The sequence below is a fragment of the Pyrgilauda ruficollis genome, unplaced genomic scaffold, assembly GCF_017590135.1.
Source record: "Pyrgilauda ruficollis isolate IOZ18807 unplaced genomic scaffold, ASM1759013v1 scaffold62, whole genome shotgun sequence".
Taxonomy (NCBI): domain Eukaryota; kingdom Metazoa; phylum Chordata; class Aves; order Passeriformes; family Passeridae; genus Pyrgilauda; species Pyrgilauda ruficollis.
The window spans coordinates 1,636,623-1,658,591 of record NW_024527933.1 but is presented as its reverse complement, the minus strand read 5'-3'; the positions used below and the strand labels follow the sequence as shown (position 1 = coordinate 1,658,591).

At 42.1% G+C, this 21,969-nt stretch overlaps 1 protein-coding gene across 2 annotated transcripts in view; it reads right to left on the bottom strand.

The window, feature by feature from the left end:
• CAMSAP1 (calmodulin regulated spectrin associated protein 1) overlaps positions 1-21,969 on the bottom strand; it is a 32,628-nt gene that overhangs the window by 3,209 nt on the left and 7,450 nt on the right. The window contains exons 2-16 of one of the 2 annotated variants that reach the window (XM_041483927.1): positions 21,254-21,416; positions 12,602-12,864; positions 12,253-12,414; positions 11,558-11,638; positions 10,572-10,604; positions 7,247-7,388; positions 6,151-6,290; positions 5,952-6,048; positions 5,369-5,546; positions 4,681-4,775; positions 4,242-4,326; positions 1,444-3,880; positions 576-712; positions 278-486; positions 90-192 (exon numbers count right to left, since the gene is read on the bottom strand). In XM_041483927.1, coding sequence (XP_041339861.1) covers positions 90-192; positions 278-486; positions 576-712; positions 1,444-3,880; positions 4,242-4,326; positions 4,681-4,775; positions 5,369-5,546; positions 5,952-6,048; positions 6,151-6,290; positions 7,247-7,388; positions 10,572-10,604; positions 11,558-11,638; positions 12,253-12,414; positions 12,602-12,864; positions 21,254-21,416 — 4,325 coding nt within the window. The remainder of the gene's footprint in view (positions 1-89; positions 193-277; positions 487-575; positions 713-1,443; positions 3,881-4,241; positions 4,327-4,680; positions 4,776-5,368; positions 5,547-5,951; positions 6,049-6,150; positions 6,291-7,246; positions 7,389-10,571; positions 10,605-11,557; positions 11,639-12,252; positions 12,415-12,601; positions 12,865-21,253; positions 21,417-21,969) is intronic. The other variant, XM_041483928.1, reaches the window with a different exon arrangement.

Genomic DNA, 21,969 nt, shown 5'->3' with positions numbered 1-21,969 from the left:
CTCTGCCAGTGAGGGGAAGCAAACAGCACTGAAGCCCAAAACTGTTTCATCCCCCAGGACCAGAGAAACCCAAGAGAACCTGGCTGTACCTCTGTGAGGGAGTGCCACCAGAGTGAACACTTTCAGGCTCAGTTGTTGCTGCTGAGGCCAAAGACAGACTGGAACCAGACTGAGCACTGCTCAAATTATCAGCTAGAAAAAAGGAGAGAAAATGTCAAACACGTTTGGTTACAGCAGATTTGAAACTCAGGGGGAGCAAACAAAGCCAGATCCTTACGTGTGGAAGAACACTTCGTGCCTGAATCACTGTAAGATTCCTCACGATGGACTGACTTTGGCCTGGGTTTTTTGGGCTTGGATTTGGGCTTCCCAAGCCCTTGCTCCTCCAAAATTTGCTGCTGTTTTTTCCTCAGATATTCCTGCTTGATGAGCTCTCGCCGAGCCTTCTCCTCTTCCTTCCGTATCCGGTCCTCCTCAGCTTTGCGGCTGCCACAGAACACAAGGACAGTGCATTCAGCATGGAACAACCTCCTGACCTTCAAAGAAAGACAAATCCTTTTTCTGTGCATCATTACCGAGCTTCATCCCTTTTTTGCTCCACCTCAGCCTCCAGCTGCTGCTTCCGCAGCCGAGCCTCCTCGGCCTTGCGCTGCTGCTTCAGGAGGAACGCCGCGCGTTTCTTGGCCAGCTCATCCTCTGCCTTCTGCTCATCCTGAAAAATCCAAAGGGATGGAAAATTTAAGGAACAGTGGACGATATATTAAGCCGCACATCACAAGATTGCTGATGATTCCAGGAAAATTTGAAGAAAAACTATTACTTTTGGAAATTTTTACATTTTTAGGATTGATGAGTGTAAATCAAAACCTCTTATTGCTCAAGAACAAATTAAGAGAGAGTTTTAGTGTTCCCTTAAGTCTGTGAGGAGAAAAAAGGGGCTTATCTTACTCTGACTTGTTTTTAAATATCTTTAATTATTACAAAACTTTCTAGACCTGCAAAGTACAATGCAGCTATGATGTGGGCCAGAATGGACATCACAAATAATCCCAGTGAATGACAATCAATCCAAATTAATCACACTACAAAGACCCCAAAAGCTGAATTCCCTGAGACTGAGACTAGTTTGACTTTCTTGAAAGAGAAATTAAAAGACAAAGTATCGTGTCAGTACTTGTGTGGTATTGACAATAATCATTGCTAAACACAAATTAAGACATGAAATGTTTTGAGAGCAGATCTCTCTCTTTTTCCAGAAGTAATTATTTTCTTTCTATATCCAAATATTGCTCTCTCTTTTTCCAGAAGTAATTATTTTCTTTCTATATCCAGTAAGGGCTGCAACCAGTAAGGGCTGTGCTCCATCAGGAGCCTGGGAAACTCCAGTTCTAATGCTGGGTGAGTGTGTAACAGGAACCAAAGAGAGAAAGGTAACACATTTACCTTGAAGAAAAAACCCACACCAGACTTCTGATCACCTTCACTAATCATATCCGTGGAGCTATCCTGGTTTTCAAGTTCTCCTTCATCTGGAGCTTTTAAGTCAGACAAATCTACTTCAATGAGATTAGCCTTGCTTCTCAGGGGCTCATCCACTGGGACATTTTCTTTTCCTGAGCCATCAGAAGAATTCAACCCTGTTTCCTTGAAGCTGTTATTCACCTCTTTGCTCATTTCAGACAGAATATTTGCATCTTTGGAGGTGGAGAGAACAAGTGCCCTTTGATTGCTCTCATCATGAAGTCTATAGGTATCAAAGAAACACTTCTCTTGGGAACCACTTCCATGATCAGGGCTGCTTTCCAGTCCCGCTTCCGTGGGTGTCTTTGCCAAGCTATTGGGTGGGAAAGGTCTCAAATGTGGAAGGCTTTCTAGGCTGGGTGTTGGGGTTTTAACACGTGCTGAATTCTGCTGCCTGTCCTTGGGGACTTTGAGCTCTGAAGGCCTCCCTGGCCGGGGAGTCCTTCCTTGGCCGAGCCGCGGCGGTTTCCGCAGGCTATTCATTCCAGTTGGAGACAGGGGCTCAACAAAATGAATTGAAGGTTTCACCTTTTGGTCCTGAGAGTTACTTCTGCTTCCTGGGGATGGCACTGTTGGAGATTTCATGAGCAGCTCCTGCTGCTGGGATATCTTTAAGATGGCCTGCTGCAGGGTGCTGATTGTTTCATTCAGCTTCTCGATAGAAAGATCACATTCATTTATATCTGCTTCAGACACGTTTTCTTCTAGGAGGGCAACAGAAATAATTTTACTTTTTTCCAAATCGTGTATAGCAGCAGGGTCTTTTGGTTTGTGTTGCTCAGCAAAAGCCAGGCTTTCCTGCATTTTTACTTTTGCTACCTCTTGAGAATCGTTGAGCATTTCTTCTCTCTCCTCCTCTTTCACAAGAAACTCCTCGGATTTGGAACCCAAAGAAACTTCATCTAAATCTTCCCCATTGTGCCGGGAATATTCTTTTGCAAAATGTTCTGGTTTAAGAGGTTGTGGACCATCAGGAGACTTCCCTTTTTTAACAACATGCAGGAAAGCTGCCTTGCCCAATTTTAGTCTCTGCCTTGCTGATAAGGCTTCCATCTTCTTCTTCTGAGCCTCGATGGCCCTGCGCTTCTCTTCCAGCTGCATGTGGAGCTGCACCAGCTCTGAAGCTAAAAGATTAACATTGTCTTTGTTCTGCCTGTTGGGGCTCTGCTCTCGCTTTTGTTTCCACGTGGTCAGTGGTGCTGGGCAGCTTTCTGACCCATCTGGGGTGGTTTTTTGGGAACTACTGGTGCTGGACTTGGTCTCGTAGCTGTTGAGCCTCTGCAGTTTCCTCTCTGCAAAGCTGGTCATGCGGACGCTGCCGCTGGCCATGGACACGCTGCTCACCTGGGAAATGGTGCTCAGGCAGGGGCTGGAGCGGCCGCTGGCGTCGTCCTTGTCCTCGTGCTCCTTCACCTTCATGTCCTCCTGCAGCTTGGCAGATTCCTCCTCACCAATGTACTTAGTGACTATAGGATGGTTGTCTATGGCCACCAAATCCTGGTCAGCATCTTCCATGTCCAGGAGATCCGGCTCTGAGTCCTGTCTCACCATGGTCCAGGTTGTATCCTGAACGTGCAGGCTGAGACCTTTCCCGTAACTCACGTTGACTTTACTTGTCACCTCATCATCAGGTTTAGCAGCATGAAGAAAGAATCCTCCAGTGGATAGCTCCTGAGAGGAAGGATCTAAACTGCTACTAGCCAAAGGTCTGCAAGCTTCTATACCTGCCTCCCCCAGGGCCTGTGCATCTGCAGAACTGGGATCTGCAGCTGGAGTAAAATCAGAGCTAGAAATTGGAGTAAAAGTCCTGTTGAGGTCATGCTCACCATGACTGCTCGTGGCTTTCTTGCGGATCAAAGACAAGTGTCCTTCATTTAACCTCTTTGTCACAAAACTCCTCTGTTTCCCCTCCCCACACTCATCCTCTTTATTGATGACCTGCTTTTCCTTGGCTGGTTTCAGGACTGCAGGCATTAAAGGCTCCAGGTAAAAACTCTCGGGTTTGCTGTCCGAAGGGTCACTGTTTGTTTTTGGAGACCACGCTGTGGCCACTATGCTGGGCACCCTGGCTGCTGCATTCTGCACCTCAGGGTCACCACGGTTTGGCCTTTCTTCAGATCTGATGATTGCAATGAGCTCTTCATCTTCATCCTCCATTTCTACGTTGTTCAGCAAGCTCTTCCCGTTAGCTTTCACTGATGGAGGGTGGGGCTGATTTTTGGGGGTTACATTGACAATGTTGGAAGCAAGACTGTCCTTGCTGATGGACCTGGCCAGGCTAATGCTGTCACCAGAGCCAGGGTCCACATCAGTACTGGCAGAATGATGAAGAGCAAATGGTGTTGGCTGAGACAGAGGCCTAGAAAACATAAGAAGAATCTACTGACACTCAAGCACGACAAGGTACAATTTGTTGAAATAAAGACCATGATACAGACAGCTAAAATTGGTGTTTTATTTTTAAAATGCATCCTGTACCACGAGTGACCAGCAATACCAAGCAGCAACTTCAGACACTTCCATTTTCAACAGCACTTGCTGAAAATCACGGCTAACGTATTTTCAATTGCAAATCTAAAAGCAGTCAGCTCTGAAAGTGCACATAAGGAGAAAACAAAATTAAGTGACTGTCAGTGCAGTTCTAGGGCAGTGATATCACATTACCACAATCAAATTGTCCCAGTATCATTTCCTCAAGCAATGCTGTAATAAATAATTACCTGGGTTTCTTCTCTGGCCATGCCAGAACTGCCCCTCGCGGCTGCCCATCAACGCGGGTCAGAGAATTGGAACGGTGCCGATGGCCTGAAATGGTTTTTAATTGGTAATAGTTTAGAAATGGTCACTAAACCAGCACTTTTGCCTCATTTAATAGCAAACATAGAAACAGAATCAACTCCTTCCCCAACAGATGGCAGCAGAAAACAGATTTGCTGCAGCTGCCACCAGACACAGTCAAAGCCCGAGAAAAATTAAAATCCACTAAGTTTCTTAAAAGTTCTTTAAGATTTACTGGAACTCAACATGCTCACCCACTTGTGTTATTGCAGATTAATTAAATTCTAAATAATTTATAGAAATTAACTCGTATATTAATTAATTATTTTATTGACATTGACAGTTGTTGTTTGTTAAAAGGCAAATTCAAGGTAGACTTACCAGGGCTGTCTTCTCCCTGTAAAGATTTTTGTTGCTTTTGCCTCAAAGGCAGCAGTGAATGGGAAGGACTGAATGCAGGGCTTCCTCCTTTGCCACTAATTCAGAAAGGCAAAAATTCATTACTACAAAGAATTTTTTTTTCTATAAGCAGAAAAAAAGTCAAATGGCAAAGTCACACAGGTAAGTTACCCTCATCCTCTTTAAAATATAATATAATGAATTTTTAAGAAGTTCCTTAACAAGAAGTTTTTCACATGTAACAACACAAAAGTAAACCTATTACCTGAAATTAAACTAACTTTCTAAATGCAGTAGATTTAAAACCATGCTTATGTAAATAGTAAATTCAAGACAAAGCAAAGACTGAAGTAACTTAGAGTTCACCATGAAATTTACGTCAGCTGAAAACCCTTTTCATTAACCACATCAGATCATGCTGAAGTTTGTTTTCACAGAACCCCAGGATGGTTTGGGTTGGAAGGAGCCTTAAAGACCATCCATTTCCTTGGACACCTTCCACAAGAGCATCTTGCTCCAAACAAGTCCCTGGCCAGCTCTCTTGGAGCCCCTTTGGCTACCCTAAGGTCACTCAGTTTGCGGCAAAATGACAACACTCAGCAGCACCAATCCCCAGGTTACCCAAAGAGAGACACAAACAGAAGGTGGAACAAGATGAAGACACACTCACAGGTAGTCAGGCTCCTCGGGGTGCAGGTAGTACCTGCTGCAGGCCTCAGGGGCTGCCTGGGCTGGGGGCTGCAGCTCTGCTGGGCTTGGGCTGGCAGGGGTGGCCAGGAAGCTGCGCTTGGTGGCGTTGGAAATGGGCACAGGGGGCCGGCTGCTCTTCTGCTGCATCACTGCCTTGACTGGGCACAAAGGGACAGCATCAGCACCACCCAGAGAGGCCAGGGGGGAGCACAACAGCACAGGAAGCTCTCAGATTGAAAAGGGTAGAAGGGAAACTTTGTCTGCACTGTAACCTCAAGTACCGGTCTTTATTTAAAATATCTGTGTGAGTTTAATGAAAGTTACAAATTAATAATGAATTAGTGGGTTTAGGAGGGGAAATTACCTGTTTAAAAATGATCCATCCAAAAAGTGGATCTAGGACTAATTTTCCTTCTATTTTACTGCTTTTCAAAGACCCCCAGCAAGAATAAATCTTGGGTAGAAATAAACCTTCCAAGGAAACACCACTAGGCAACAATTTCACTGCAATGTAAGTATTTTCTAAATAACATGCTATCAGTTATCTGTGGTTACAAACTCACCATCTTTTATTTCCTGGATATCTCTTGGTTGTACAAAGTCTGGTTTGACATTCTCAAACCACCAGAAGAGTTCTGCAATGAACACCATGACATTAGGCTGAAACAGAAAAAAAAAAGGAAAATTACACCTCACATTAACAAAACCCTCCTGATTTACCCACATTTTCTTGGAAAATACATCTTTTGTTATGTTTCTTACCTTTAAAACCAAAGGAGCATACAACATGTCCTCCAAGGTGAGGTAAAAGCATTTGTTTAGGTACTCATTTGAGAACTCTCTCAAGAGCTGAATGTTATAGAGGCTGTCTGCAATTGATGTCACCTCCTTCAAACAGATATCTGGGAAGGAGACAGGGCTGAGTAAGTTCTGGCACTTTCCCAAGGGATCACCCTTCCACCCCCAGCTCACAGAAACACTAAATACAGGAACTTCACAGACTCTACACCAGCACTGGATGTTTACTGGCAACCAGTGACATTTCTCTACCTGCTCAGTACCAGAGGGACAGGAAAAGGAGGAAGAAAACCACAGAGAACAGTATCAGGTCTGCATTCATTTTTGAATCCACAGGGGATTCTGTCTATCACAGCCACAGAAAAGGTAAACAGGCTACAGAGAACACACATAATGACAAAATACAAAAGCAATTAAAACCAGACATCTTGATTTGCATATAATAAAGGGTTACTCCTAGGATTCACAGTGCTGGTTCCTTCTGAAAACACTCAGGAGCTCTGCAAGGTACAACATATCTGAGAATTTAAAAACCAATACAAAATGTTGATTTGCAGAAGTTAATGCAACAAGGACATTGATTTATTAAGAAAAACATTTTCTGGGGAACAGAACTCAAGTTTTGCAATGCTCAAGAGTGACAATTTCTGCAGATTGAAACTATTTCATAATCTAGATCTTAAAATGCCAAGATATGCCAAGGAAAACATGAGAATTATCAGCTAACACTGGTGGACATGTACTCCACTCTTATGGCATTGAAACCAAGCTCAGTATTTGAGCAAAGAAAGCCACGTCATCTAAAACTGGAAAAGAAAGGATTCTTTTGTGGCTCATAATATACAGAACACAGTCTTCTAAATACAATAAGTAAAAAAACCAAGTTCCAAGAGAGATTCTTTTTAAAATGCAGATTCCATATGTGACCTGCCTCCAACCTGCCATAGTCCCCTACCTATTAAATGTGCTGCATTTTTAATTTTTCATGTATTTCTAGTTCAGCTTTCAAAGCCTGAAAGCCTTTTATTCCTTTGATTCCCTCAAAACCTTTATTACATACCATCCAGTTTCATTTGCTCTGGACAATAATAGTGAATCACAGCTAGAAGAGCAGCACCATCACTACCATCCTTCATCAGATCTTCCAGCACAGGGAAATAGGGTAACTGCCTGCTGGAGAGGTGGTCCCTTCTGTAACGCACCTACAGAGAGAAACAAGGGTTCACATCATGCTGAAGAGGCTAAAAGACAAAGAAAACCAAAAAAAGCAAAGAAAAAGGAATCTGTGTTAAGCACTGAAAACTCTTTTCACTGGATGCTTTCTGCTATTCTGCCCCAAGTCAAACCCAGCTGACAAAGTTGTGCTTTTCTCCCTGTGGAAGCCAGTTCTGAAGGAAATGGTGTTTCCCTTTTAATCCTAGAATGGTTTGGGTTGGAAGGGACCTTAAAGATCACCTAACCCAAGCTCCTTGCACTAGGGCAGGTTGCTCTCCTGCCATTCAGTCTCCTCATGCCCAGGAGCAATCTGTGCTGCTGGATTCCTCACTTCATTCACACATTTTAACTTATTATAACTAATTTAACTCAAAATCCTTCCAAACAGATGCATGAATGCAGCAGATCCAAAGCAAGAGACATGGGGAACTACATGAGAACACTTATAGCTTGGGAGAAACAAAACACAGTAAAAATAATCCTGATGGGCTGGTGATCTCTCATACCTTACCCACATCCATGGATTTCCTGTCCTGCCCACAGACAGCAAAGTCCTCTCAGAGGGAACCAGAACATGGCACACATCTGTGTGCAACACAGGTGTTGTGCAAAAATAAAAACCACAGCCTTTCCAAAATAGTCAGAGAGGAGGAGGCCTTGACATCCCCAGCCAAACTCCCCTTGATTTACTACAGATCAAAATCAAGCTCTGGTGCAAACCATCCTGCAACCCTCAGGGAATTTGGAGCTGCCAAAGCCAGTCAGCTGAAGAACAAATCTTGGCATTGCTTCTTGCAAGTTTTGCAAGTTCCAGGGCTGCTGATTCCTGAGCATCCACACACTATGGAGGCTGTGTCTAAACTGAGCAGCAAAGCAGGTGGGAAAGGAAAAGCAGAATGCACTGCAGGGCCTGGCAGAAACACCTGGCAGTGCTGGGAAAACATTCCTTGGACACTTCAGGGCATTGATAGCACTGGCATTGAACAGAACCTCTTGTCTGCTGAGCAGACACACCAATCACACACTGAATCATCAGAGGAAAGCTGGGTTTTACCAACATCCTACACTTCCCAAGCCAGCCTGGGAAAGCTCTACACACACACACACACACACTCCCAGGTGTCAGTTTAGGATGGCACAGGCTGTGAAAAAATCTGTTCAGAGCAATGAAAATCACTTGGAGCAATGAGAACCAGTTTCTTCTCTTTATTTTGCATATGCTATGCCAAGTTTCCCAAGGAACTCAAAGCTATCTCTACATGCTAATGCTATTTTTCCTGTTCTTTTCCCAGGTGCAAATTGGGTTTTTCCCCAGCCTGGAGCACTCCATGAGGATGTAATGGAATGGAATCATACTGTACCACACGAGCATATTCCACTGGCTCCAGCATGCAGTGCGATAGGGCATGCATCAGATCAGGCTTACACAGAGAGAAACAGTGAGACACAGGATGGTGATTATTCAAACAAGAAACACATCAAAGGCATCAGCAACATCCATTATGCACTAGAAATGTGGTTGGTAAGTCTGGTAGAATAAGTGTGCACACCAAGGGAAACTGGTTAGCTTGAAAGGGTCAGCATTTATCCACTTAAAGCATATTAAAAAAAAAAAACACTTCAGAAATTCTTTTTCCACTTTAATTCCTCCTGTAGTTAAAGTAGGTAAAAATATTTCTTTGCCAATAGGTTTAAATGGAATTTAAATCAACGACAGTCAATACCAAGAACTAAAATCTGTAAAGATTCCTTGTTTCTTTTGGCTTTGGTGAAAAACCCCACAAATTTATCAAAGAGGGTTTTTACGGATTTAATTTAATTCCTTATTTTTTGCCCAGCTGTTATTCTCTTAACCCTTCAGTCTTTTACACTGAAAATCCTGAATTCTTCCTATTTTCTAAGCCGAGTGTTGTGGTTTGTAACCCTCCTGCCCATGCATACAATGAATGACATTTGTATGCAGTAATTGCAGAAACAGAAATAGAGATCATTCTGTATTAAAAATACCCCAACCAAACAAAAATCACAAAATAAAAAATCACAGAATTGGCAGAACCTGACAACACCACTGAGAGACTGCAAAACCTGCCAGCAAACCATCAAAATCTAAGTGGACTAAAAGTGAGGCAACCTTTGTTTACTCCTTCCTTTAATTTTAAAGTTTTTACTCCAGCCTACAGATTTGGCTCAAACAAAGGATTAGGAGGCTGCAGTGGGCCTGAGCTCTCTGTGGGAAGGCAGAGAGATCATGGGAGGCTGCCTGATCACACCTGCCTTTTCCAAGTGCTCTGCCCTTTGGAATTAACAACTGAGACAACAGCTCATCTTCCCAGAGAGAAAATGAGTAACACCAGCTCCTGCAAGGGCAGGAGAAAGGGCATCAAAGCTGAGGAAAGCAAAGGAACAAAGGAAAATCTCTGCAAGTTGAAATAAACCCAGAAACTCTGACAAAAGCAAGCAGGATTTCTAGAAGCACAATTTTGTGTTGTTTTGGGATTTTTTTTTAATGGATAGTGGAATTGATATTCCAATTTCCCACTTCAGCAGAAAGAAAAATCAGTATTTTGTTTCAATGTGCAAACTGTCTCCCTTCCACTGTGCCAGCTCCAGGCTCCTTAACTGAGCACACAATCCCAGCAACTGTCCCACCAAACTGGGCTGGCCAATCTCCTACCCCACCTCAGAGAACAGCAGTGCCCTGGCTCTGACAGATTTACAAATCTGCACCAGAGCAGGTGCAGGAGCAGTGTAAGAGCATTATTTAAGCACAAACATCTGAGTATCTTAACTATGGATTCCAAGATTAGGCAGCCCTTTAAGCCACCCAGCTTTTCTCTCACCTCATCAGTTCCTACTCACAACCAAACCCAGCAAATGCAACCATTTCAACTGGTCATTTTTATTTTTTTTTTAATTTTTTTTAATTGCTACTCCACCTCCCTCACTCCTGCAGTGTGGAAGCAATGTTGAGATGCTGCAAAGGGAGTATGCTGTATGCTGTACAGTATGCAAAAAGCAGGGCATGAAAACAAAGCCTGATGACCCAAAAGCTCACACAGGTGTTTCTCAAAGAGCAGCTGGGAAGCATTGCAATGGAAGCAAACACTCTGAGGAAGTTTAAAAAGCCATGATTTTGTGGATGACAACTGGTGTAAAAGTAGTTCACTTACAGGTACTAATTTCCAATACCATTTGGAAGGAGACTGCTCAGGAAGCAAGGAAAGGAATGTAGGAACAGGAGAGGAACATCAGCAATGCAAGTTAAAAGCAGTAATACTTAAATGCACTTCAGCAATAAACACTTTCATATTTCAGAGGGCTTGTAGCCTAGAAATTGAGATTTAAAGATACTAAATGAGACCCAATAGCCAATAGGGTCAAATAATTCAAGAGATCCTTTAGATCACAGATCAACTTGTAAATGAAGCAGATCTTTTTTGATGAAGGATATTATTTTCCATAAAAGGCATATAAAAAACCTTCACCACTAACACAAAAATTAAACTGTGCCTTGTTCATAGGTCACACTTTGAGCCCTTTGATTAGTAATGCCAATTTGAGGAAAGAATATGTTATTTGTAACTTAAGGTTTTATGAAATCAGAACTTGGGAGTTCAGATAGACATTATGTTGGAGAAAGACCTATTTGACATTCTCCAGAAATGAAAGTGTGCTATATTTTGCAATATTAGTGCATTGTAATATAACTTCAAGGGAAAAAGCTGGAAAAAACTACAAACACACATATAACATTTGAATGCCAAGAGTATCCTTCCTGGACAGAACCTGAATAAGTCCCTATACACACTAGACAAATAACATGCAAAAAGAACATGCCCCAAGAGCTTTCAAAATATATAAGATATATTTTGTGCTGTGAAAGCTGAGTCATATTTACCCACATACAGTTGATACAGGTTATTTTAGTTGAAACAAGTTGTTTTCATCCTACTGAAAGTTAAAGGAAAATCAGGAGATACCAGAGGGCTTCAAAGGCAGGGAAGGGCACTGATGACAGAGACAAAACAAAGTGCATGCAGAAAATCTCACTTTTGAGGATTGGAGCCCTCACACTTCCCTGACAAAGAAAATACTGATATTTAAATCCATTCATCATCAACACACAATATCACGGCTGAAGACAAATTTGTTTTACCTTTTGATGCCCTGGACTTTCCATTAGTTGCTGTTTTAATTTTATCTCTTTCTCTGTTATCTCTCTCATTTTAAGGTTCACCTAAAAGGGCATAGCAAGGAAAATTAATTAAAATACACCTGGATATGTTTCCACAAGTGGCCTTCTTGCTCCTGTTACTTAATAGTCAATTCATGCTACAAACATAGAAAGTTCATAGAAAAACATGGTACAGCAGTTTTCTAGACCAAGTCTCTATTAGCAGGAGCTGAAATCACAATCCTGGGTTTGCAAGGACACATTCTCTTTGGAATGTGACTCTTGTCACACAAAAGAATTAGAGTAACTTAACTGCTGCCCTTGGAAAAATTCCAGCATTTCTGTTAAATGTTCCACCTAGTCAGAGTTAAGTCCATCCTCTTACTTAGCATGACACAGGGCTTCACCTAAAAAAACCCCACCAACCAAAAAAACACCTCATAGCAACTTGTCTGAAAAGAATCCAATTTTTACACTTTTTCTAAGTTAGTTCCTGATTATCTTGTTTATTTTTAAATTTACCAACTTTATCCTTCCCTAAGAAAAAACAAGTTGCTAAAGTAGAAGGGAGTGCAGAAATGCACAAGTAAGAAAGGAAGACACGCATCAGAATCCATTTTAAAAATCTGAAAGGTGACAAGAAAAGACAGGCAGGCTTTTCCCAAAGTAAATTTTACCTTGTTAATCCAGAAAACCATGGCATCCTCCAAATCATAGGGCAGTTCTTTTGAGGCACTGAATGTAGAGAAACGCTTGACACTGGCAACCACCTTCTCAATGCTGATCATTTCTACAGTGTAGGCCATCATAAGAGCATCAATCATCGCCATATGAGAACTCTGAAAGAAGAAACCAGAGAGGAATGGAAAATAAAATCACTTTTAAAAAACGGTACGTTCTAACTGTATTTAAAACAAAACATTCCTAAGGTTAACGACCTAGAAATTAAGAGCTCTTCACTCCATTTACTATTTTAAATAGCGTTAAATAAAAAGAAGATGATTAGGTGGATTTAATTAAGCTAACCATTTTGATTGGTGCAGAGCCCAGATCAGATTCAGACACAGGTGTATCATCGCTCTCCATGACGTAAATCCCCTTCCGAGACAGCGCCTGGATCACGGACTGGTGTCCCTGCAGGGCAGCCACCTGATCCCCCTTGAGGATGAGGCTGCAGACGCGGCAGTAGAGCTCGCTGGAGAGCAGCAGTTTGATCACAGGGGGTTTGATGTGCTCCTGCTCGTACTGGTCGATGTAGAACGGGTCCTTCAGCTCCTCCGGGACGTTGTCTGCAAGAGCCGAGAACAGCGACACGTGGCTCGTCACCAGGAGCGAGCGATCCCAGGTGTTAGTGAGATTCACGTTTTATTTGGGATTATCACTGGGTTAAAACGGGTGGGCAAGGTTAAAACCAGAGGGGTAAGGTTTATCCATATCTTCAAAGTAAAATCCCAAAGCATCCGTGCACAGCAAATGGACAACTGCAAGGCTCCGTCACCAACAGGGGCTGGCCAGTCTCTAAACCAAGCCACCAATTTTTTAATGAATTTTGGCAATTCAGAAGGAAAAGACCAAAATATCTGACTAAAACCTTGAACACTTTACAAACCAACCAGTGAGTTGATTATCTATTTTTTGTCAACAGCATTGATCAAACTCTTGCAGCTTTCAGCCTTTAAATAATTCAAGCCTAGGAAGCAAAACCACTCTATTTGGATTAAGCAGGAATTTTAAACCAAGTTTAAAATTGAACTTCTTCTGCCTTGGCCCAATTTCCACAAGTTGTGTTAGGATTTTATCAAACTGAGTCTAGACCCTGAGTGCAGTAATTTAGAAGAAGCTAAAATTAGCAACACAGAAGGCCTCACCCTTGCACACCACCAGCCATAAACACATTTTTACTACTCCCAGCACAGCTCAGAGCTCCAGGAGAGGAAGGCACGAACAACAACCAATATTCCAATCACTCTAAATATGTCCAAGACATCTCATATCCATCCCTTGCTCCATATCCCAAAATAAATCCTTCTCCTCATGTTGTGTAATCAGCCTGGAAGCTATTGATCTTTATAAGAACCCAGCAGGAATAATGAGAGTCTGCAACTCCAAGAAAAATATTTTCTAGCCTCAAGTGTATTGTCTTAATAGAAGCCTGACATTTCCTAAATTTCAAACATAAAATTCTATCTGATGCTATCCAGTCACTCTGAATATCTTTCCCCAAAGTCACTTAAACACTTCATTTTAAATATATACATCTACACTTAAAAGAATTATTAATTTGGCAGCATATTTACTTTTCGTTCAGCTCATTTCCAGAATAATTAAATTTTCCCGTTCCAAGAAACTCCTATCCATATCTTTGAGCTGCAAAATAAGCCACACAATATTTGTATATTGCAGAGCACTTGATGTTCATGAAGAAGAAGGATGGAGACAAAGTGTTATTGCATGAGCTGCATGTACATCTCACTTAGATAAAAATATGCAGCAAACCAGTGCTGTCTAACAGCTCCTGTCAGTCAGACAGTGCTGGCCCTCTTTTTTAAAATGGGAAGAAAGTTTAAAAAGCTTTCTGAAGTTTTTAAAAACTGAGATAATGATTTTTTCCTTTCTGTGACACTGAATGTGACTTTCCACTGAAGATGGTTGGAAGAGACACAATAAAACCCACTGGCACTACATAAGTAGCATTTGTTAACATGGCTGTCCATTTTTAGTGAAACACATAATAAATTCAGATATTTTTAATCTTCTTAACATTAGTCAACCTGACCTAAAATCAAAGGCTGTTGAAAGCTCATTCCAGTTAATGGCCATTTCCATTTCCAGACAGAGAACTCGAGCTTCCATTTCTAAAGACTGAGGAAAGATGCAAAAATCCAAATGCAAAGCAGCTCACATAATTCAACATTTTAGTTCATTACAAGCTGCTACACCTTTAACAACCAAAGACACGTTGCTTTGTACTAGAATTATTTGTGAAAGGAAATAATACAAGCTCATAAAATATCCATGAAGTTGTACATCTCTGGCAGAGGATGAGCACCACTCCAAATTTTAAAGGCTTTTTTTAAAGCAACACAAAACAAATGCAAATTCCAAAAGTCTGCAATCTGAAGCGCTTGGATGAGGGGTTTAGTTCCAACACCTGCTCTCCACCAGCTCAGGATCTGAGGTGACTGCCTGGAACTGGGCTGGAATGGTGGACAAAGGGCCCTGAAATCCCTCCTGCCCCACAGTCTGGATTTTCCTGGGGATCTTCCCTTCTCCACAAGGTAGAGAGACTGGGATTATTTTACAGACTGCTACCACAGCAAGGAAAAAGGTTTCTCTGCAGCACTGATACACCCAGGAGGGAAGGAATCTGTAGGGTGGGGGTCTTTACACACATTACTAACACAGCAGAGGCCATGGGAGCTGAGCCCCCCGTGACAGGGGCAGGCAGACCTCCCACATCAATTTCTGATGAAACCAGCTCCATCTCAATGATTTTTAAAAGCCTTTTCTAGCACTAAATGGATCTAGCTCTTAGTGAGGAGATTCCATGTCACAGAAATCAATATGTTAAAAAAACCACAAACCCAAACAAACAACCCTAAACACACAAACAGAAAAGAATAAAAAAAACCCCAACTTGTAATAGTGTCATTCAATCTGAAAGTTCAGTCAAGAAACCTGAAATCTTTTTCTTTTATACTGAAAATCCTCTAATTTCATGTTTCTGATCTCCATATAACTGCTTAAGGACTGAATGGATTTGGATTGACCAGGATTAAGGGTAGGGCTGGGTGGGAATAACTTTTAGTACCAGGATTAATAATTTGACTTCCTACTATCACAGGAAGTTATTCATCAAGATTAATCCTCCCACAATTGCAATTTATTTCACTGTAAACACTTGCCCAGGTTTATTTTTCACATTAGTACATAGAACACTTCTGCCTGTCACACATAGGAACAGTCCTGTAGCTGATTTATGTCCTGACTAATGATCCACAAAAAAATTAAGATATTAAAACCACATCAAAGCTTAAGAGTGACAATGCTAACTTTACTATTTCATACAAATTTATTTCATGCTGGACATAATGGCAGGCACAAATAAATAAGAAATAAATGGCAGGAAAACTTGCAATGCAAACAGGATGCTAAATAAGTGTATAATTCTGAGTTGGGAAACTTCCAAATAGAATTGATGTCCTGTACTCAATGCAGTTGTCCTAAAGGGGTAACACAGAACAGACAGAAAAGGGCTTTAATTGAGAGGTGTCTTCAATATTTGAAATCTGCATCTGAAAGTGCAACTGAAGACACTGATCTTACCTTTCACACCTGTTAATTATCCTTACCTGCAGCACAACCCACAGAAAACACCTGCAGCACCCAGGGCTGCTCCTTGTCCACCCCCCCTTTAAAATGACAAATTCCCACAGTACCAGAAATCCCAGGAATACCTTGTCACTTTTAGAACAACTACACCCCATCAGATTTACCCAGGGCTAATTTAAATCACACACCATGGACACACAAGCAGCTATCATGCTATCATGGACAGCTTTTGTCCCCACTTTTTATGGATCAGACAAAGGTGTCACAGGCTTTGTGCCTGTCTCACTCCACAATGTGCCAATGCTCTTTTGGAAGAAAATGTCCCAGGCTTTCCAAGCCCCAGTTTCTATCAGCATCTTTTCCAACACTTTCTTTCCATGACCTATAACTGAACTTGGAGGTTAGAAAAGTTCTGCTCATTAAAATTGAGTTTTTACAGATTTATGCCTTGGATTTTGAAAAAAAACAACACAAAAAATTAACTTCTGAGAAATTAACACCTAAGCTGTACCTACAAAAATTTCTGTTTGAGCAGTTTAACAAATCATACTAAAGAAAACTAAATTAAATCAGGTCCTTATTTTTTTCTTATAAAGAAGCCTCCAATACAATTTTTTCATTCAGCCATTCTTTTGGTCTGTTCCATGGTATCAATGAGTTCTAATATCTCAAAAACTGTCAGTTCTGAGTATAAATGTTAAGTACAAAAAATCCTTGAGAGGATTACAAAAATAACTTAACTTACAACAACTGTCACAGAGACAATTATTGCCAGACTCTCCTTGCTTCAGGGGAGGGAGCATTTCTTTATCATCTCCCTTACAAAAACCTGTTCAAAGACAACCACCTGATTCTGACTTGATAAAGGAGAATACAGTAATCTGAACAAATTTGACTTATCCCTTGAACTGCCGGGGTGGATCCACCCCAGATGTTATTTTACCTGCAGAAGCATGAAGAACTGGTTTCACCTGGAAAGGGAGCCAAGCTGTCCTGGTAAACAGCATGAAGCTTATTCAGATTCTGAGTAGGATTTCATTAGTATCAGTATCTGCTCCCAGAATTATTCAGCACTGGGTGAATGTCCAGGCTGAGCACAAACTCCACCTTCTCAGCACTAAAACCACCAGAATATAAACATTCTGTGTTGGTTCTCATTACAGCACTGAATTTTAAAGCCTGTAAGTGATCTGTAACAGGACACATGAAGATTTACATACAACAGGCAGGAAAACCCCAAGCTAAAGGCTTTGCAAACTGCTGGGAGAGTGACTGCACTTATTACCATATCTTTTGATCAAGGATAAAGCCACAATCCTGGATAAAGCAGGAGACAAAATAACAATTATGGAATCCTTCACCCCTGTAAACTTCACACAATAATACTCAGTGTTTATGAAACAGGTGCTATTCAAGAAACAAATGTTTAACTGTTAATATTTGCTAAACACAACTTTGCTTTCCTACAAAGATTTTTACTACGAGCCTGAGAAGAAAGCTGACAAAAGACAAGCAGGGAATCCAGGGATTTAGGGAATTTAGCCCAGGAAACATCCTCACACTACCTACCAACTGGTAACTGTGGGGAGCTATTACAGCACTGAAAAACCTTATTAAGCAAGCAAGTTCTAAGTATTAAAAGACCAAAAAAACCAAACTTGCATTCCCCCCAGTGCATTCCATTAGTCCTTGGTTTTCCTGCCTGCATCTTGCCAAAGGTTTCAGGCTACTGTCAGCATTGAGTGTGGAAACTATGTAAAGCTCCCAGCCCTGATAAATAAGTAAAACCCATCAGGTCCCTTTTGAAAAATCCAAATTTTGCACACTGTTTTACAGAACCACCAATATCTGCTATGGAAAGGGTTGGAAAGAACCCACTGCTCACAGCAAGCTGCAACTCTGAGACACTTCCATATCTTTCAATATCTAAATTTTAATATTATAGCCATGATGATGGAAAACATAATTTCCACACATAAATTAGTGCCACATGAAATCTGCTAAGAAATCAGGGTTCTTTGTTATCATTGTCCCTTTTCCCACGTGGTACCAAATGAAACCATCCTGAGTTTGTTCTTTCCAAATGCTGCTGCTCAGAGCTCCAGGGGCCAGTGGGGCTGAAGGGCCAGGTCCACTTCCCACTGCTCTGCGTGGCCTCATTCCTGCCTGGCAATCTGGATCACTCCAAGCACTGTGGAAAAGTGATCTCCCCATGCAGGGCTTGCCAAGGCTCCCCAGCCCTCCCACGCTCACCCTCTGCAGCTGAAGTTCCCCACACTCAGTGGCAGCTTTGCTCCTCAACCTTTTAAACATCAGAATTCGAATTCCCTGAAGTGGCTGTTTGGTTCTCATCGAAGTTTGAGGATGAAAAAAGCTAATTCTGGTCTAATTAAACTCCATTTTCTCAAACCACTGTCTCAGATAAAGGGCCTTAAATCTTTCCAGGCTACAGAAGGTTTCCAGATGCGCTCAGAGTGAGAGTGATCCATGTCAGTACTCCCAGATTTATTTGGGGAGATGGATGACAGTGAATGGAGAAGGACCTTCCTTCATGACATCCTTCCCCTCTGCTTTCTGGAATCCAGACAAACAGTTGTAGGACCTCCCTCTGGAGCCCATCTGTGCCAGCCAGGCTTCCACAACAGCCAGGAGCTGCAGGTTTCCAGGAACAAACCATCCAGCCCAACTCCTGTGCAAGAAGAGGAGCTGTCTTGCAGTGTTTGTGTAGCTGATCAGTTGTTTGGCTACCAAAATTCTCTTTTCATGGCCAGAAGGTGAAAAAAAACCCAAAAAAACAAAAAGGGAGGACACCATCATCTTGTATCACCAAATAAAACAAAGCCCAAGCTAGGGCTTCAAAGTATTTATCATGCATGCTCCCAGTGATTTGTCCTTGAGGAAAAAAAAGCAAAGGATGAAGAATTTTCCTATTTAAATACCAGCTTAGAAGCTGAGAATTCAAATATCCTTTAACAGCAAAGAGAAAACACAGTTGCAGGTAGAACCTGCAGTGATGAATGACTTTCAGTAAGAGTCTACACCAGCATCAAATTCCTGTTCTTGACCCTTTCCATTCTTTACCACAAACTCAGCCTTACCAGATGAAAATGAAATGCACCAGAATTTGAAGGATTAAGGCACAAAATTATGTCAATTCATAAATCAAATCAAAATCTAACATTTCAGAAAAATGTTCATTCACTTGAAGGCAGCTATGGAGACCTGGCAAGATTTACTTCAGAACAAAAGTGTTTTAATGTTACAAACAGATAAGCTTTTTTTTTTACTAAATTTCCCAGAAATAAATCTAAAATAATAAAAAGTTCTCAAACCCTTTAATCTGCATAGTGAGATTTTAAATAATAAAATCACAATTTATTGTAGCTGCCCAACATCCAATATCTTAAAACTAAAACACAACCCTGAGAGATGACAAGTAATGTGTTAAATTCAAGTATTATTCAAAATTGTAATCACACAGGAAACCTTCTTAAACCCATCTCTCTATGAATTAAAGAGGCTTATAAATTTCTGGGATTGTGCAATGCTATTCCAGCAGTAATGGCTAACATGTGACAGAGACTTGCAGGAGCCATTTCAAAAATCAAACTACATTTCCACGGGCCACAGTCCTGCTAAAACACACACAGACACCAATCCTCACTCACTGGAGAAAAAAATGACTTTTTCCTATTGTTTGTGGCATTTAAACTGTTGTTCTTTGTAATCTGAACAAGCCTAAATGCAAGGAGAACAACTGGCAGAGGCTGCTGCAGCCAGAGATCCCAGCCCTGCCATGGGAAAAGCTGATCCTTTTTAGCTTTTAGTCACAGGAAAGCCAAATACTTTTACAACCTGTGTTGTCAGGAGCATAAACAGACTTGCCATTAAGCAATTAACTGGTCCAAGAGGTTCAGACACAACCCTGAGTGCTGGAGCAGACACCACCCAGCAGCACGAGGCCACCGGGCTCTCTCTGCAGCGTAGGATCCGTGCCAGTCCCTTCCCATTTAGGATCGGCCTTCCTTGGAAACAAAGTCACAATATAAATAGTGCATCCCCAGGTCTGAATAACTGTTTTATCAGGGATGGCTAAAAAGTTTCAGGAAATGTTACAAACAATCCCACTAACTGAGAAATATTTACATCAGGAAGTGCCTGTTCTGTTCTTGTAAGTTATCAATGTTCCACTGACACCCTCCCCAAATTCCCACATTTTCAGACGTCATCTGATCCGTGGGGTTTTCTTGCCTCTTGCTGCTTGTAACAAAATACATTAAACACTGTAAACCCCATGAGTTTTTTTTTTTGCCCACAATCACCAAGATGAGGGAGACACTGAAAGGTCTGGAAATGTTTAAGAAAAAAAAATAATTGATAAAAAATATTCCAGCAAGGATTAATATTTAATGGCAGGAATGGACCACTTTTCTTCAGCCTTGTCACCAAGTAAGCCAGTGCTAATCCATTAAGCATATTATGAGTTTGGAGAATTAGACTTAGATTAACAGGGCCACCTCATTTTCCAAAACAAGACTCTATACATGCTTTTATTATATCTTTTGTTCTGGATAAAACAGACCCACTAGCATTGCATCCTATTTCTTCATAATGAAGCTACTTAAACTTGAGATGCATCTTGTACATCGAGACAAATCTAGTTCAAAACAAAAAAAGTCTATTTTAAGAGCTGCCAGGAAAACACTGTACAAATATACTCCAAGAATATTTATTTTTCCACATTTGACAGTAAAAGTTTATGACAATGTGAGGGAAGGAAGAACTCCTCTATCCCCACTGCTCTTTAATGTCACAGCGCCCAAAGTACACCTGCTCATTCAACATTTCTTTCCACAAAAGAAAAATGATGCTCAATATAAACAGATTATTTTTTAGAACCTTTTGAATGTAAAATCACAATCTGCTATAAAAGAAGTTCTAACTGAGCATACAAAGGGTGTCAAGGTCCCAGCATCTCTTGGCCAAGATGACCAGACAAGGAAGAACCTAAAGCCTGGAGGGACTTGGGGCCTGCAAGCAGTGACATAAAGCCCTGTGGAACAAAGTCTGCTTAGCTAAAGCAAGGATTTAAACATTTTAAGGCAGGCAGTTCTTGCCAAGCACCATCTGGGAGCGTTCACCATTAGGTTTGCTGATTCAGGACATCTCATACAATCCCGTTATTCCTGTTTAAGGTACCAGCAAAGACACAGTATTACAGGAGAATAGGCTGCCATATTATTGATATTTAAAACAAAGCCAAATCTAATTACTCATGAAACAGCAGGGGAGACAGAAAAAGCAAGAACAAAATCAAGAATGACTTCTTGACAGAGGTGATCTTACCTATTCCGTAGGCTTTAGCACAGATCCATTGTAGATTAGCAGCTATTTTTGCTCTGGCTGAATCATAGAGCTCCAAAGGGACAATCTCAACTGCACTATCTGTCAGAGCATCCATTTTTCTTCTGGTACTATCTCCACCCGCACAAACATCAACATCCACCATCTAAAACAAAAACAAAAGGCAGAGACTTTTACACGAGCCGACGATGCTAAAGCCACACAGGAGAGGGGCTGGCCAGGCTGCACACAACAGGCCCGACATCCTCCGGGATTTCCATGGGGAAGGGCTGATGTAGCGATTCCAAAGCCGCTCGGAAATCAAAAGGCATCGGAGCCCGGGGCGAGCATCCCTTATTGTCAAGGGCAGGGCCCGGCTCGGCCGAGGCAGCGGAGAAAGGCGCAGCCCCGTCACCTGCCGATGGGATAAAGGGAGGATGGGGCTCTCCGGAACAATGCGGGCAGGTACCGCCGCCCCCTCCCCGCCCGCGGGGCCGCGCCGGGGCAGGGGCAGAGCCAGGGCAGCACCTGCGGCTCCTTCCCCCGCCGCGCCCCCGAGAAGCAGCACAGGCTCCGCGCCCGCACGCCCATGGCCGGGCCGAGCAGCGCCGGGGGCCGGCGGCGCCCCCTCCCCGCATCCCCGCCCCACCCGGGCGGAGGAGGAGGAGGCGGCGGCCGCGGCGAGGGCGGGGGAGGCGGGGGGCGCAGCCCACCCGGCG